The 17,785-nt window shown below is 42.5% G+C and overlaps 1 protein-coding gene across 1 annotated transcript in view; it reads left to right on the top strand.

Annotated features, from left to right (window-relative positions):
• LOC135222872 (endoplasmic reticulum-Golgi intermediate compartment protein 1-like) overlaps positions 1-17,785 on the top strand; it is a 79,986-nt gene that overhangs the window by 49,633 nt on the left and 12,568 nt on the right. The window contains exon 2 of the mRNA XM_064261221.1: positions 9,552-9,686. Within this exon, the coding sequence (XP_064117291.1) occupies positions 9,552-9,686 (135 nt within the window). The remainder of the gene's footprint in view (positions 1-9,551; positions 9,687-17,785) is intronic.

Below are 17,785 nucleotides of genomic sequence, written 5' to 3'. Positions count from 1 at the left end.
TTGAGAACCCTCCCTCTCTCCCTCCCGTTTTAAGAGATTAAGAGAAGAATTGCGACCAAAGCAGTCACTGTTTTACCTCCACCCGCCAAAGAGTGGTGATAACTATCAGGAGTGTTTGCTGATGATTGTGTCAATTTTAGCACTTGTCGAACCCGTGCCAAACAGTCGCAGATAAAGAAAACGATACAGGGTAAGTACGTAAAAAAAATTATTATAAAGATCATTATACCCTTGAGATTGTCCAAGGACTTTCTAAAAGGGCTTGGGATTAACAAATAAACAAAAGATTTAGTATCAGAGTGAGATGTTCCTTAGAGGCCCTGATTTGCCTGTTTATTATATTGCAGGTTGTACATATTTTGATATTTTATCATATACTATTGGGTAAATGTGGTTTACTGATTCTCACTTATGATCGATTAATATTCCATGAGCATTGTTACATTAGCCCAAATAGTTTGTATATATCACTGCAGGTTTAAAAAGGCAGGGAACTTGCCTGTGGTGTGTTCAAACCACATCTAGTGGTAGTAAATCTTTCGGCTTCAAAGAAATATTCAGAAATTGTATGCATACATGGTTACATACTATACAGATTTGATACTGTACTACTGGTTAATCATATGGTTAGAAATGTTGCACATAAATGCATGGATTTTGTTATTTTCCTAATAAAGTCCCAAGGTATTTTGCCCTATCTTTCCAGTGTTCATAGGAGCATGACATATGTACCCCAGATTGGAAGAGAAATGGCATTTTGATGTTGGTGAAAAAAGGGGATCTTCCTCCTAGTTTAGTTTCACCTGTTGACAGTATGCTATACTGTTTTATCACATAGCTAGTTTCAGTGGACAGTTCATCACTTCTACCTACTGATGATAAAGTTATCTGTTAAACTAGTTGGTTTGTATAAATGAAATGGAAAACTTTTGTGCAATATGATATTTATGCCAAGTACTGGAAGACACCAATTTTCATTCATGGATACTGGTGGACCTGATAAGCCAAAACTCATTTGTTTCTTGAAACAAAAATTTTTAGGAAAAATTAAGCTTGACATATGCTATTTTCAGATTTGTTGAACTTTAAGGGGGCCGGCCGGCTAATGCCATTTTTTAAGGACAGGACTTTGATATTCATACCACTAGATATGGTGACTTGGGACATCTCCAAACCGCATTTGATTTTTGCCTCTGACCTTCGGTTTTGTGACCCCAGGCTGATTTATCCTGAAAGTAACCATTTTTCAAATTCTATATCCTCTCTTGATATTTAATATTAAGACCTGGAATTACTACCATGTATAGATCTGATATAGACCTCCAATCAAATGAGGAGTTTTATTCTAAAAGTCAGTTTTTTGCTAGATAAGAATTTTTCATTATGGAGTCCGTTTTTTGCTAGCTATGAATTTTTCATTATGGTAAGAAAAATAAACCCTATAAATCAGGAAAAAAAAATTAGAAAAAAAAAGATGAAAAAAAAAATTGGAAAAAAGGGCTTGATTTGATTGTTCTATAATGTCTTTCTGAGTTATATAATACCAAATTTTAGTGCTATAGCTTTAAAACTAAGTGAGAAGATAGGTTTTGAAGGTCAATAAATGTAGTTTTGAGATACGGGTGTTCAAAAGTTTTCCTTTGTATTTTTATAAAGACAATGTTAATAAATAATGATTATTATGAATGCATATTTCTGTTTTGGGTAATAATAAACCAAAACTATGTTATTTCTCATAATTCAATCATAAATGATGATCCCTTTGCTCATATATCATAGCCTGGGGCACTGAGATAAACAAACGTAAAAGCAAGAGAATGTCAGAGGTGAAACTCGAACGTGTACCCTCTTTTTACAAAGACAATGCTAATAAATCATGATTTTTATACATTCAACTTACCTGTCAGATATATACTTAGCTATTTGACTCCGTCGTCCGACAGAAATTCGAATTTCACGCACACGCTACCTGTAGGTCAGGTGATCTAACTTACCTCCGCTGGGTGGCAGGACTAGGAACCATTCCATTCTATCATATTTTTTCTGTCGGCCATACTGGCAACATTGTTGTGGGTATCTCCGGCTGGATTCGTATTTTGCATCGCAATTGATCTTCGTTTGGACTTCTCGGTGACGTATTTGCATTGATTGTACTGGCATACGTGATTGTGGACCGTTTTTGGAATTTGATTTGGATTGTTCAACATGTCTGATTCTGGAAGTGTGGTGAGAATGTGTGTGAATGTGGGTTGTAAAGTTAGGATGCCGAAGGCATCGCTTGATCCTCATACTATTTGCAAGAAATGCAGGATGTATGAATGTTCTTTTGATAATACTTGTAATGAATGCAAGGATTTGAGTGCGGAAGAATGGTAATTTCTAACTTCATACTTGAAGAGTTGGAAAGAGACAGGGTGAGGAGTCTTCTTCCAAACCTTTGTCTAGTTCTGTATCTAGCGGGGTTATCCGTATTATTATACCCTCTTCTCCTTTTACTGCCCCATCTAATGTACCTGCTCCTTTATTAGAACCCACAGATTTGGCTTCTGAGATTGCGAATCTTAAAGCCGCCCTTCGGAAAATGGAAACCAAAATGGCGGCCATTGAAGGTAAGCAGTGTGATTATAGTGCTGTGGATAGTGATATAAGTGTCCCCAGTGCTGTGGAGGGGGCGTTTGATTGTCTCCACAACGCTCCCAGGCCTAGACCTCTTTCAAGCTCCCAAGTCCAGAGGAGAAGGAATGTCGAAAGCCGTAAGGAGGTTGTGGAGGATCCCCAACAGTCAGACGTCCCTTCGGCATTTTCTGTATCGCCACAGAATGCCAGAGAACGCTACAGAAAAAGCGTTCTGCGTGAGTGTTTCTCCTCCTCGGAGAATTCTTCACCTAAAAGAGGTTGGAGATCGGCGGATCTTTCTTGCCCCCTGAAAAGACGTTTGGATGAACCCAGGATTACTTCAAGTCCTGAGCGTTTTCAAGAGGAGGACCATTCAGTAATTAAACAACCGAGGGTAGACAATAATGAAGAGACTAATAGATTCCTTCGCACTATGCAGGATTCCATCACTTCTCTGGTGGGAGTTCTGTCGAAAGACCCTCCCAGAAGGAAAGACGATTTCCTGCCTATTAAGAAGTCTAGGCTGTCGAGGATTCAGACTCACCATAGAAATTTGTCATCCTCCGATTTGGAGTCGGATTCATCAGCCTTGCATAGGCCGAGCAAGATCCGTTCTCCTGTCAAACACAAGACGCCAACGAAACGCATAGAGCCTTCCAAGAGCGTCGAGTTTTCTAGACGCGAAGCGTCAGCCAAGCGTGAAGCGCCAGCCAGGCGCGAGACGCCAGACAGACGCGAAACGCTTTCCAGATGCGAGTCACCAGTCAGGCGCGCGAGTATTCCCAAGCTCGATACGTCCAAACCAGAACGCGGGACCGGCCAGTGTGGATCGGGGAGCGCCAAGAATACGCGAGTTTCGATCTAGGCGCGTGACGCCAACCAGAAGCAGGACGCCTCCCAGGAGCGAGGCGCCAGGCAAGCGCCAGGACGCTACTGAGGCGCGAGACGTCAACAAGAAGCGTGACGCCTCTCAGGAGAGAGTCGCCAGGCAAGTGCGAGGACGCTCCAAAGCGGGTGACGCCAGCCAGAAGCATGACGCCTCCCAGGAACGAGGCGCTAGGCAAGCGCCAGGACGCTACGAGGCGCGAGACGTCAACAAGAAGTGTGACGCCTCCCAGGAGAGAGGCGCCAGGTAAACGCGAGGACGCTGCAAGGCGCAAGACGCCAACCAGAAGCGTGACGCCTCCCAGACGCGAGGCTTCTACTAGTTGTAGGGACGTTATTGTTAGTCCTTCACCTACTAGAAACAATTCTCCTAGAGCGACTTCGCTTGATAGAGAACCGTTCAGGAAAGAGCGATCTCCTTCTAACCTTGAACTTGAAGAGATTTCTGAGGAAGAAGTTTCAACCAACGAGGGACTTTCCAATTATAAGTTTTAGCCTCGTTACTTTTCTTGAGGAGTTTAGGGATTCTCTTAGTCCTGCGGCTTTCCTCCTTTGCCGAGATCTCTGTTTTCGAGCACAAAAACCCCGAAATCCTCGGCTTTCTTAAGGATGAAGCCTGCGATCTCAATGAGAAAAGCCCTCCAGTCTTTGGATTCTTGGCTTTTATCTAAAAAGGAAACTCTGAGAACTGTTTATTGCTCTCCTCCCTCCAAGCTGACAGGGAAAAGAGGCATTTGGTATAAGACGGAAGAGGCGGATGATTGATGCTCCCCTCGTCTGCAGATTCAGATTTCTCGAGTCTTGTAGAGTCTGTGAAGACAGTCTCTCCAATTCAGCAAAGGGTGTCCTGGAGTATGTCGGAATTAGATCAGCACTTAAGGTAATTTTTCACGTCTTAGAGGTGTTCAACTTCTTGGATTGGTCTCTTTTGGGTGCTGGCTAAGAAGACGAGTGAGCCAGATTTTCTTGATCCGAGAAACTTTGCACAGTGTCCTATCTTGCATGGATAAGGCGTGCAAGATGGTTCTGGTGAGTTGGCGGCACTTTTTGGTCTGGAATGTAAAGAAAAGATCTCTGTACAGTTCCTTTCTGACGAAAGGAGTTTCTCCTTCTCAGAGGTCCGCTCTACTATTCGCGCCTCTGTCAGAACATCTGTTTCCTTCATCTTTAGTGAAGGATGTTTCGAGATCCCTGTCAGAAAAGGCTACGCAGGACCTTCTTGTGCAATCTACAAAGAAAATTAGACCTGCAGTTCCGACTCAGAAGAAGGTGGCTCGTACTCCAGTGGTGTCCTTCGTGGAGCCCCCTCAACTCGATCAAACTTCGAAGAGAAAACCCTTCGACAAGCGAGGGAGGTCTTCCTTCCGCTCTTTTAAAAAGAGCAAATAGCAGTCATGTCCTCCAAGCACAGGTAGGGGCCAGACTTCAATACTTTCTGGAGGCCTGTCCGTAAGAGAAGCAGATCCCTGGACTCTGTCTGTCCTACAGAAGGGGTACATTATTCCCTTCGTAGACAGACCTCCTTTGGCAACATCTCCGAAGGATTTGTCGACGAGTTACAAGGACCCTGGACTGAACGAGACTCTCCTTCAGACGGTGGTGTTGATGAGGGACAAGAATGCAATAGAGCTATTGCAGGATCCATTCTCCCCGGGGTTTACAACCGCCTTTTCTTGGTTCCAAAGGCTTCGGGGGGATGGAGACCCGTCCTAGATGTAAGCGTACCTGAACCGGTACGTGGAGAAAAAGAAGTTCTCCATGGAGACTTCAGCTTCAGTTCTGTCTTCCCTACGTCAGGGAGATTGGATGGTATCCCTGGACCTTCAGGATGCTTACTTTCATGTTCCGATTCACCCCCATCGTCAAGAAAATATCTAAGATTTGTTGTACAAGGACAAATCTTCCAGTTCAGGGCCTTGTGCTTCGGCCTATCGACCGCTCCTCAGGTATTCACGTATCTGATGCGGAAACGTGGCCAATAGGCTTCATTTAGAAGGGATAACATCTCATGTATCTCGACGATTGGCTAATCCGGGCCAAGTCGGAGAAACTGTGTTTGGAGGACCTACAGTCTACTTTGAACCTAGCAAAGACGTTAGGATTACTCGTGAACCTCGAGAAATCTCAGATGATCCCCAGTCAGAACTTAGTCTATTTGGGGTCGGATGGATTCTCGGGGTTTTCGGGCTTTCCGTCCCAGGAAAGGATTGCTCGGGGATTACAGAAAATCTCGAGCTTCCTAGAGAAAGAACGGAGTTCGGTGAGGGAGTGGTTAGTCTTCTGGGAACCCTTTCCTCACTAGAACAAGTTCATTTCGCTAGGAAGACTCCACCTACACCCTCTTCAATTCTTCCTAAGAAGAAGTTTGGAGTTGAAGAACGGGCAACTTTCAGACACTTTCAGTATTCCTCTGGAAGTAAGCAATCATCTGAAGTGGTTCAGAACCCAAACCTAATCTTGTTTCTCAGACGCTTCAGAGAAGGGATGGGGAGCGACTCTAGGGACAAAAGAAGTATCAGGCCAATGGAGGAAGGATCAGCAAGACTGGCATATAAACTCCAAAGAACTTTATGCCGTTCTTCTAGCTCTAAAAGCCTTCAAGTCAGAAGTGTTAGGTCAAGTGGTACAGGTCAACTCGGACAACACCACAGCGTTGGCCTATATCAGAAACAAGGGGGAACTCACTCTCTTTCTCTGTTCCATATAGCAAAAGAGCTGTTATATTGGGCGAAAGAAAAGAAGGTGACTCTCCTCACAAGATTCGTGAAAGGAGAGAAGAGCATCAGAGCAGACAGGCTAAGCAGGTTAAACCAAGTTCTCACCCCACAGAATGGACCCTTCACATTCAGGTGTGTCAAGCTCTGTGGTCCCTGTGGGGCAGTCCACATATAGACCTATTTGCCACCTACCTATCCAGAGGATAGAGAACTTTTGCTCCTTAGTGGAAGACCCGAGAGCAATAGCGGTGGACGCCGATGCTGCGGACTGGTCAGGCCTAGATGCTACGCCTTTCCCCCTTCAAATGTTAGGAGTGGTGTTAAGAAAATTTGCGGCATCAAGAGGGACGAGACTAACACTCATCGCTCCCTTTTGGCCGTCTCAAGATTGGTTTCACAGAGGTACAGGAATGGACAGTGGACTTCCCAAGATCTCTTCCACACAGGAGAGATCTTCTCAAACAACCCTATTTCGAGAGGTACCATCAAAAACCTCCCCGCTCTCGCTCTGACTGCCTTTGCGACTATCGAAAGACTTGTCAGAGCGAGAGGCTTTTCAAGCAAAGCTTCAAAAGCAATTGCTAGGGCCGGAGATCTTCAACTATTCGGGTCTACCAATCAAAATGGATGTTTTTAGAAGATGGTGTAAGAGAATAAACTGTCCTCCTCCGATACCTCTGTGACCAACATAGCTGATTTCTTGATTTTCCTTAGGGAAGAATCAAAATTATCAGTTTCTACCATTAAAAGGTTATCGAAGTATGCTTTCTGCCGATTTCGAAACAGAGGTTTGAGATAGCAGAAGATAAAGATCTCCACGATCTTATTAGATCTTTTGAAACCTCTAAAACCTTTTCTCCTCGCACTCCTAACTGGAACCTAGATGTAGTTTTGAGATTTCTATCATCTAGTAGATTTGAACCTCCTCTCAACGCGTCGTTTAGAGATCTAACAAGAAAATGTATTTTCTTGTTGTCGTTAGCGACTGCGAAGAGAATTAGTGAAATACACGCTCTAGATTCTCGAGTAGGATTTAAGAGTGATGCGGCAATTTGTTCTTTCCAGACTCTGTTTCTGGCCAAGAATGAGAACCCTTCAAAACCCTGGCCAAAGAGTTTTGAAGTTAAAGGACTTTCAAATCTAGTAGGAGAGGAATTAGAAAGATCTTTATGTCCGGTTAGAGCTCTGAAGTTCTATTTAAAAAAGAAGAATGACTCAACGGATGTAAACAAAGCCTGTGGTGCGCAGAGTTCGGGATCCTAGTAGACCCATGTCAAAAAATGCATTAGCATTTTTTGTGAGGAGCATTATTACGGATGCTCATTTAATAACTGTCCACTGAAAGACTCTTTCAGGACTCTCCGAGTGAAGGGCTCATGAGTTAGAGCGGTGGCCACTTCATTAGCTTTTCAGAAAAACATGTCTTTAAAAGACATTGTGGATGCGACTTACTGGAGGTGTAATTCAGTGTTCGCATCGCACTACCTTAAGGACGTTAAAGTAACATATGAAAAGTGTTTCTCTCTGGGTCCTTTTGTATCAGCCGATACAGTGCTGGGGCTGGGAACACATAACGATCCTTAGAAAAATTTGTATTTGTTCTAATTTTTGATAGTACATAGATCTACCTTGTGAGACGAGTTGTTGGTTTTTTCTGCTGATTAGTATGCTTGGTGGCGCACGGGCGTCCTAGTTTGGATCAATGGGGGAATCAAGAGACGTCTTACTGGCTAGATTGTACAAACAATTTTTTTTTTAGTTTTATTTTCATTTTTGTACTTTACTGTACGAATGTTTGTGATTTGAGTTTGTGGTTGTTCGAAGAGGTTAGGGGATAACTTCTTGCAATCTTAGAACTAACATGGATAGGTTGAGGTGATCTGGATCGATGTTGTGCTCCTTGTATAGGTCTTGTCAAGTAAGTGGATAAGCACCCCATTGACATAGTCCTTCCAGGATCTACCAAGTAAGCGGGTAAGACCCCTTTGCAGAACCACAAGAACTCTTAGCCATAGAATCAATATCTCGTTGAGGCTCTTGAGACTGACTAGACTCCTGGATTGTATTCATGAAGTCTTCAGTCTAAACAGGGAGGAACCAAGGTTTTATTTATTTATTACCTACAACGATAGTTGTGATTCCTGTTTGATTCTGTATTTAGCTGTCTCTGTTCCCACCCTCCAATGGTGTGAATCAGCTAAGTCTATATCTGACAGGTAAGTTGAATGTATAAAAATGATATTGTTATGATACAATAAGTTTTATACATACTTACCTGGCAGATATATACAAAATTATACCCACCCTACCTCCCTCAGGAGACAGGCGTATAGAAAAAATATGATAGAACATGGGAATGGTTTCCTAGTCCTGCCACCCAGCGGCAGGTAAGTAGATCACCTGACCTACAGGTAGCGTGTGCGCGAAATTCGTATTTTTGTCGGACGACGGAGTCAAATAGCTAAGTATATATCTGCCAGGTAAGTATGTATAAAACTTTATTGTATCATAACAATATCATTATTATGAATTACATATTCCTTTTTGGGTATTAATAAACCAAAAATATGTTATCTTAAATGAGGATCCCTTTGCTCAACGACCGTAGCCTGGGGTACTGCACGATGTGTGCGTCAGGCAAGACGGAGGCGTTCTTAACCACGCACCCCTCCCTCTCTCTCTCTCTTTTCACTAACTACGCTTATATCGTGTGTATTATGATATTCTGTAATCATATTAGAGCTAATTTTCTTTGTCTGTATGTTAGCAAGATGTTTTGCTAGTCTTTTCCTCATTGGCATGATGAAATTCTTGCCGAAACAAAGATAAACATACGTAAAAGCAAGCGAATGTCAGAGGTAAAACTCGAACACTACAAGAGGTTTCTCCTTGCACTGGAAGCCATAAACTGACTAAGTTCCCTCTGCTGCCTCATGGAATCTCTACAGATGCCATTACTCATAATTCCTTTGACAATAATTATAAAAATTTGCGATAACAGAAGAAATATTGCATTTTCTTGTACGGATCAATATTTTTGGCTTATTTAGTTATGGTTTCTAATTGCCCTGTAACTACGAAAGTAAGAGGAATTTTGACGAAATATTTCGTATACGTATTCTCCATTGCCAAACAAAGCTCCATGAATTTTTTCATGACTGCATTTTTTGCCCTATACCCACCCCCATATATAAGGGTTCCAGCCGGCCCCCTTAAGCTTGGATATGTATTAAGAGTTTTTTTTTTATTAGGAGTAATACATGTAGTATTAGTATTGTATATAAGTTATAGATTGCAATGGTACAGTAACTTCATCTAAATTTCTCTCTACAGATTTGACATTTACCGTAAGGTACCAAAGGATTTAACACAGCCGACTTTAACAGGTGCAGTAATTAGCATATGCTGCATTCTGTTTATGCTTTTACTCTTCACTTCAGAACTGATACATTTCTTATCAGGAGAGATGTAAGTATGTAGGTGTACGTATAGGTAAAAGTTTTGCATGATAATTTCTGAGTCGTTGTCAGATGGATTTTCCAGAAATTCAGTTATGGTAGACCTCCTTGTATTCATGGGGGATGGGTACCAGACCCCCTGCCCGCAAATAGGGAAAATCTGCAAATACGTAAACCCCCTCTATAAATGCTTAGAACTGCCTATATTTTGATAGTTAAAACAGGGAAAAAAAAAAAATGCTTATACCCAAGTTTCTAAAAATGCTTATACCCTAGTTTTTTAATAGTTTTATCACAAAAAGTGCATTTTAATTATGCAACTTACCCAGTAATTACATAGCTATAGTTTCTATTATTCACAGCAGTATAGATTCAAATTTCGCGGTAGCGACACCGATAAGTGTGTAGGTGACACAGTCTTGCCCCCTAGCAAGCAGGTTAGGAACGATTCGGCCAATTAGCTCATTCTATTTCTGTGACTCCTGGTGTAAACATCTGGTGTCAGCAGCATTTATTCAGTTTTCGCCGGTTATTTACTAGATTTCAGTATACTAACTGAAAGTGAATAACTTCAACCCTGTTTATTGTTTTTCACTGAAGTAATACATCTTTAGTTTGCATTTACAGTGACTTGCAGTTAATTGGTCAACTACTTTTTGATGAGAGTCGGACTATAATGTGAACATTGGTTTGTTGGACCGATGTTTACACTTGTTACAATCGGATATTGTTCGATAACTCTTTTCAGTAGCAGTCTTTTGATTAAATCATTTTTACAATGAGTAACGCAACAAAGTGAGATGTCACTTAGCTAATAAGCAAGTAACTTAATACTAATGGAAACACTGCATTAGCTATCAGAATGATGTTGGTGTTGAATTTTATTTCAGCAAGGCGTGTTGGCAGGATTAATAATTATTGTTTTAAGGTGTTTCCACCACTTTCGCTTATTAGCATGTTCGATACTGCAGTGAATTTGTAATAAATTTAAACGTTTATCAATCTTTCCAAAATTAAGTGTAAAGGTATAATGTAGCAGGAGAGAATTAGTTATGATGGGTTTTTGGAGGACAGTCGATTAAAATCCTATTAAAAGCAAGAGTAAAAGTATTATTGATATAGTATTACCATTATTGATATTATTATTGGAAACAACTTTCTTTGAAAACGTACAAGAACCCACTACAGAGAGAACAACCCCATAGAGGGCTGTACTTAAAACCAGTTAAGAGAACAAAGTAATGTTGATTTAGTGTGGTTGCTTAGTTTGAAATTGAATCAAAACAAAGCTGTTAGGCACCGAAACTGATGAAATAGTATGCTTGCCATCAAACCTTTTAGCTTACCTGGCGCCGAATTATTATGGCTGATTTTGTCTTTAGCCATATGTTTGACCTAAGATTATTTATGTCTTGCATTTATCTTATAGTTTACTGAGCCCAGTAGCATCCACAAGCGTCCAGCATTGAGTGCCCAGTGGCGCCTAGTAGTCTCCACAAGCGTCCGGCGCCCAGTGGAGCCTACTAGGGTCCATTGGCGCCGAGCGCCCAGTGGCACCTAGTAGCATACATCAGCGCTGGGTGCCTAGTAGCTTCCACGGCGCTGAGTTTCCAGCGGTTCTGAGTCCTTGGTATTGTAAGCTACACAGGTGTTCAAGTAGTTTTCTTGTGATACATGGAGACCTAGTCAGATAACACTTTATTCCAGTTTGTTGTTTTTTCTTTCCTGCTACTAGCTCTTTAATTTTAATGATATAACTTGCCCTGTGGTTGCACAGCTATAGGTTCCACTTATAGCTGTGTAGTTGCTGGGTAGGTATTATTGAAACTTATTTTATATGAAAATGTAATTTTTATTATAAAAATTTTGTACCACATGCTCCTTCGCTTGTCTCCTTCGCTTTTTCCCCATGCCATTGGCAGTTGTGTTAGGTTAGCAATGTTAACTGTGAAGTGATAGTGAAGTGTTGTGCAGTGGAGGAGGTGCTGTTCGTCCCCTGATTCTCCTAGGCAAAGGTCCCTGTCAAACTCCCCAGCACCTTGTAGGAGGCATACTGGTAGCCCAAGGGAGGTCTGTGGGATTTGCCCACAGACAGTTGCCCCCTCAGGCGGTCCTGTTGTTAAATCCCAGGTCGCAACAGAGCGCCATTGGAAAGACGTGTATAAGGAAGTGTTTTGTCTTTCCATGAGTTCATCTGATGAGGCTGCATGCAGGAAAAGTTCTGAGTGTCTGTAGGTGCCAGACCTTTATCCTCCTGTGCTCCCTACTCCAGATAGTTCCTCTGTGTTAGATTCTGTCTCTTAAGAAGTGTACGGCAACTGAACGTCTGTTGGCGCCTGCATGTCCTTCTTAAGCAGGAAGGAACTTGGTCCTGCCGTCTGTATCTAAAGTAATTTGAGAACTCCCATTGGTGCAAGAGCGGAAGAGCACCCATTGGTTCCTCAGCTTCCACAAGCGGCTGAGCAGTCATTGGCGCAGGAGTGCCTACTGGCGCATGTTTTACCTCTTCTTCAAGATTGCTCACTGGTTAAAGAGCTGCCACTGGCGCCTGAATGTTCAATGGCTCCCAAGCATCTATTGGTGCCCGACCGTCCATTGGGGTCCGGGCGTCCATTAGCACCTGAGCATCCATCGGCGCCCGAGCTTCCACAAGTGTCTGAGTGCCCAAGGGGCGCAGCTGGATCAGTAGGAAGTTGTTCTACAACCATGGACAACACTTACATCTTATGTCTTACTGACAGTGTCACAAGTTATGGCTGTCTCAGATCCTTCGATTGCAACCATTCAAAATAAGTTGACAGTATTTTGGGTTTTATAAGGTCTTCTGTACCTTCTGTTGAACCTTAAGTGAACTTGTCGTGGTTTTCATTGGCTGAAGAAGAAGAAGAGGATAAGGAGTTGCCTCTGACATCATACAATTCGCCACTTTACTACTTTGTAGCAAAATCTTCATATTTGTTCTCGCCAAGGCTCCATGAAGCATACTGCTCCTTCTATCCAGCCACAAACAGCCTTGTCCCCTGTTACTTTGGCAGAAGAAGAGGAAGGAGATAAGGAGACTCCACCTACGACTTACAGCGCTGGCTGACACCAAAGACAGACTGGTGCACTAGGCCCTGTGCACTAGGCCCTGTCTAGGTCCGAGTCTCGTCCTCGGAGTCGTCCGGCTCCTCCTCCCCCTGTCCAGCAGCAGTGAAGGGGATCATCACCTGGTAGTCCGTCAAGGACCTCGAGTTCGGCAGGGCCTTCCCATTCGACACAGCCTAAGTCAGAAGATCAACGCCCCTTTCGCTCTTGTTCCTTTACCTTCGGTAAGTTAGGCGCCTCTCCCTCTCCTGCGCCACGGGTGGGGGGTTGCCTGGCTGGCCATTGGGACAAGTGGCAGAGTTATGGGGCAGAGAAGTGGGTGGTAGATGTCCTTCGGGTGGGATACCTACTGCCATTCGACTTCTCTCCTCCTCTGTCGGACAAGCCGCAGCTCAGGAAGGCATATCCTCCAGATTCTCTGAAGTTCGTGGCTCTTCGGGAGGAAGTGCAGAAAATGCTGGACAAGGATGTGATAAAGGAAGTAGTGCGTCCGTCCCCAGGGTTTTACAGTCGCATCATCTTGGTGCCCAAGGTGTCGGGAGGATGGACTCTGTGATCGACTTATCCACCTTGAATCACTTCATCAGGAAGACACAGTTCAAGATGGAGACCCCGTGGTCGGTGTAGGCAGCCATGAGGGAAGGCAACTTCATGCTGTCGATAGATTTAAGGAACACATACTTCCAAATCCCTGTTCATCCCACGTCCAGGAAGTTCCTTCGCTTCTCTCTTGCGGACAAGGTCTTCGAGTTCAAAGTCTTGTGCTTCGGGCTGACGACAGCCCCTCAAGTGTTCACAAGGGTTTCTCTCTCGGGTCAAGTTGGTCCCATGCTCAGGGGGATCCGTTTGCTGAGGTACCTCGACGATTGGTTAGTCTTGGCAGTTTCCAGGGAGAAGCTGCTGCAGGACAGGGATCGTCTGTTCTGTCTGGAACTGGTCATATTAGTCAACCAGGAAAAGTCGAACAGCGTACCCACTCAAAGGATTCTCTACCTGGGCACGGTCATCGATATGACAGTGGCAAAAGTTTTCCTGTCGGATCAGAGATTAGAGAAGTTGCGGGCGGTGGCGCGCAACTTCCTGTCAGTCACATCAGTCAGGTCATCAGTAGCAGGTTCTTCTGGGAGTGTTGTCTTCCCTGGAGAAGCTGGTCCCCTCATGGTTGGAGGACCAGAATCTTTTGAAGGGTGTCCCTCTGCGTTCTCTTCCACCGGACTTCCTTCTGTTCTCGGACGCCTCCCTCGCAGGTTTGGGTGCTCATTTAGGCGGCCTCATCGCTTCAGGCGTTTGGAGTTCGGACGACAAGCAGCGACATATCAATGTCTTGGAGTTGAAGGCAGCTTTCCTGGGTCTGAAGGAGTTTCGGGGGGAAGGTAGAGGGTCATTCTGTCGTTCTCATGTCGGACAACACCATGGTGGTAGCCTATGTGAACAAACAGGGAGGCCTGGTTTCACATCAACTTCACGCCTTGACCGTCGAGCATCACCAGTGGGCGGTCAGCAATTCGGTAGAGCTCTCATCCAGGTATATCCCAGGGAAACGGAACGTGGTCGCAGACTAAACTCGGTCGCTGGGATCAGTCCTAGGCCACAGAGCGGTCCCTTCATCAAGTGGTGGCAGACAAGCTTTTCCAGATTTGGGGGGGACCCGGGGAGACCCATGCTGGAGGACCTTTTTGCGACACGCTTTCAACAGGGAGTGGATGGTGTCTGTTCAGTGGTTCCAGATCCTTTAGCATTGGCATAGGATGCATTCCAACAACCCTAGGACAACTGGAGGTGTATGCCTTCCCTCTGTTTTGCTTGATCTGTCAGGTTCTGAACAGTCTGATGAGTTCACAGGGTCTCAGAATGACTTTGGTAGCCCCTCTGTGTCTCGGGCAGAATGGTTCTTAAACCAGTCTGCTATCGTTGTTGTCAGAGGTGGTTCCGAGGGAGATTCCCCCTTGGCGGCATCTTGTGTGTCAGCCCCATGCGGAAAGTTCCACCAGTCAGTAGAATCCCTGTCTCTTCACGGTTGAAGGCTATCAAGTATCTCTCCAAGCGAGAGGCTTTTCTCAGAGAACAGCTGGGCACTGTCCAGCAGTCTTAGAAGTTGACCTCCGCGGTTTTACCAAGGCAAATGGGCGTCTACTATGATTGGTGTCGTAAGCAGGTTTTTCTCCACACAACCTTTATTCATCAAAATAGCAGATTTTTTAACCTTCCTCAGACGAGAAACGTTTGTCCCTATCTGCCATAAGAGGCTACAGGGCGGCCCTGAGTTTGGGTGTTACACCTAAGGGTATCAACATCATCTCTTCCTGGGAAATTTTCCTTGCTAGTTAAGGGGTTTGAGCAGTCGATTCTCCATAGAGAGCTCAAGCCTCCGACATGGATGTTTCCTTGGTACTTAAGAGCTTCACTAAGAGTCCATATGAGCCCTTGCGTTGCTCATCTGACAGGAACCTGACGCTTAAGACAGTTTTCCTTTTGGCTTTGGCATCTTCCAAGAAGGTAGGAAGCTCCATGGTCTGAGCTGTGAGGTGAAGCACACCAGGGTTTGGAAGTCGATGTCCTTCTCATTTGTCCTGGAATTTGTGGCCAAGACCCAAAATCCCTCGGTGCATGATGACAGGTTCACTTCGTTTTCCATTCCATCACTGACTGACTTTGTGGGTGGTGATGCTCAAGAGCTTTTGTTGTTCCCTGTCCGGGCCCTGCGTTGCTATCTTAAAAGGACTCGGCACCTTAGACCAGGCTGCCGCAGACTTTTTGTTAGCACAGGCTGTACAAAGAAAGAGGTGTCTAAGAATACTATCTCTTATTGGATACGGGAAGCCATCAGACAGGCATACTTGAGTCTTGATGATTCTACAACCACGTCTGTGCAGGCTAAAGCGCATGACATTAGGGGTAATGGTCCATCTCTGGCTTTCAAAAAGAACTTGGCTGCACATTGAGTGTTAATCCTTTAACGCCGATTGGACGTATTAAACATCGATATAAATTGTCTGTTGGGTGCCGGTTGGACATATGGTACGTCGATATAAAAAATTTTGTTTTATAAATTCGCGGAAAAATAGTTATAGGCCTACTAGGTGAAAACTTTTGAATCACGCGCCTTGGGGGATGCTGGGAGCTCACGGATCAAGGCGTTGTTTTGTTTACAATCGTTACCCAGGCGCGCAAGCGTGAATTTCTTTCTTCTAGCACTAAAAAGTATCAGCGACACATCTCGGAAATTATTTCGTCACTTTGACATAATTTTTGCACCATTTTATATTAGCCATTACATGGAGTATTATATATGAAAATGTGCACAATTTCATGTAGAATACAACTAAAAACAACTCATGGTTGTAGCTTTTATCAGTTTTGAAATATTTTCATATAAATAACAAAAAGTGCCAAAATTTCAACCTTCGGTCAACTTTGACTCTACTGAAATGGTCAAAAAACGCAATTGTAAGCTAAAACTCTTATATTTAGTAATATTCAATCATTTACCTTCATTTTGCAACAAATTAGAAGTCTCTAGCACAATATTTCGATTTATGGTGAATTTACAAAAAAAACTTTTTCCTTACATCCGCACGGTAACTTTTCCAAAAAAATCATATATTTTTTCGTCCGATTGTCGTAATGTTTGCACCATTTTAAATTAGCTGTTACATAAAGTTTTATATATGAAAATGTGCGCAATTTCATGTAGAATATAACAAAAATAACCCATGGTTCTAGCTTTTATCAATTAAATATTTTCATATAAATAACGATAAGTGCCAAAATATCAACCTTCGGTCAACTTTGACTCGACCGAAATGGTAAAATAACGCAATGTAAGCTAAGACTTTTACATTCTAGTAATATTCAATCATTTACCTTTATTTGGCAACAAATTGAAAGTCTCTAGCACAATATTTCGATTTATGGTGAATTTATGAAAAAAACAATTTTTCCTTACGTCCGCGTGGTAACTCTTCCGAAAAAAATCTAAAATTTTTTCGTCCAATTGTCATAATGTTTGCACCATTTTAAATTAGTCGTTACATAAAGTTTTATATATAAAAATGTGCGCAATTTCATGTAGAATACAACAAAAAACAACCCATGGTTGTAGCTTTTATCAGTTTTGAAATATTTTCATATACATAACGATAAGTGCAAAAATTCAACCTTTGGTCAACTTTGACTCGACCGAAATGGTCAAAAAACGCAATTGTAAGCTAAAACTCCTACATTCTAGTAATATTCAATCATTTACATTTATTTTGCGACAAATTGGAAGTCTCTAGCACAATATTTGGGTTTATGGTGAATTTATGAAAAAAACTTTTTCCTTACATCCGCGCGGTAACTTCCGAAAAAATCATAAATTTTTTCGTCCGATTGTCGTAATGTTTGCACCATTTTAAATAGCCGTTACATTTTAAATAAATGGAAATGTGTGCAATTTCTTGTAGAATACAACTAAAAAAAAACAACCCATGGTTGTAGCTTTTATCAGTTTTGAAATATTTTCATATAAATAACAATAAGTGCCAAAATATCAACCTACGGTCAAATTTGACTCGACCGAAATGGTAAAAAATTGCAATTGTAAGCTAAAACTCTTACATTCTAGTAATATTCAAACAGTTACCTTCATTTTGCAACAAATTGGAAGTCTCTAGCACAATATTCGATTTATGGTTGAATTTATATAAAAAAAAAAAAAAAAAATTTCCTTATGTCCGCGCGGGTACGGTAACTTTCGAAAAAAAATCAAATTTTTTGTACCGATTGTCGTATGTTTTGCATCATTTTAAATTAGTCGTTATATAAAGTTTTATTTTATATATGAAAATGTGCTCAATTTTATGTAGAATACAACAAAAAAACAACTCATGGTTGTGCTTTTATCGTTTGAAATATTTCATATACAACGAAAATGTTTCAACCTTCGTCAATTTTGACTTCGACCGAAATTAAAAACGCATTAAGAAAACTCTTACATTTTAAGTAATATTCAATCATTTACCTTTATATTGCAACAAATTT

This window comes from Macrobrachium nipponense, chromosome 8 (genome assembly GCF_015104395.2).
Source record: "Macrobrachium nipponense isolate FS-2020 chromosome 8, ASM1510439v2, whole genome shotgun sequence".
Classification (NCBI taxonomy): domain Eukaryota; kingdom Metazoa; phylum Arthropoda; class Malacostraca; order Decapoda; family Palaemonidae; genus Macrobrachium; species Macrobrachium nipponense.
Note: the sequence above shows the minus strand (reverse complement) of the source record. Positions and strands in the feature narration are given on the sequence as shown.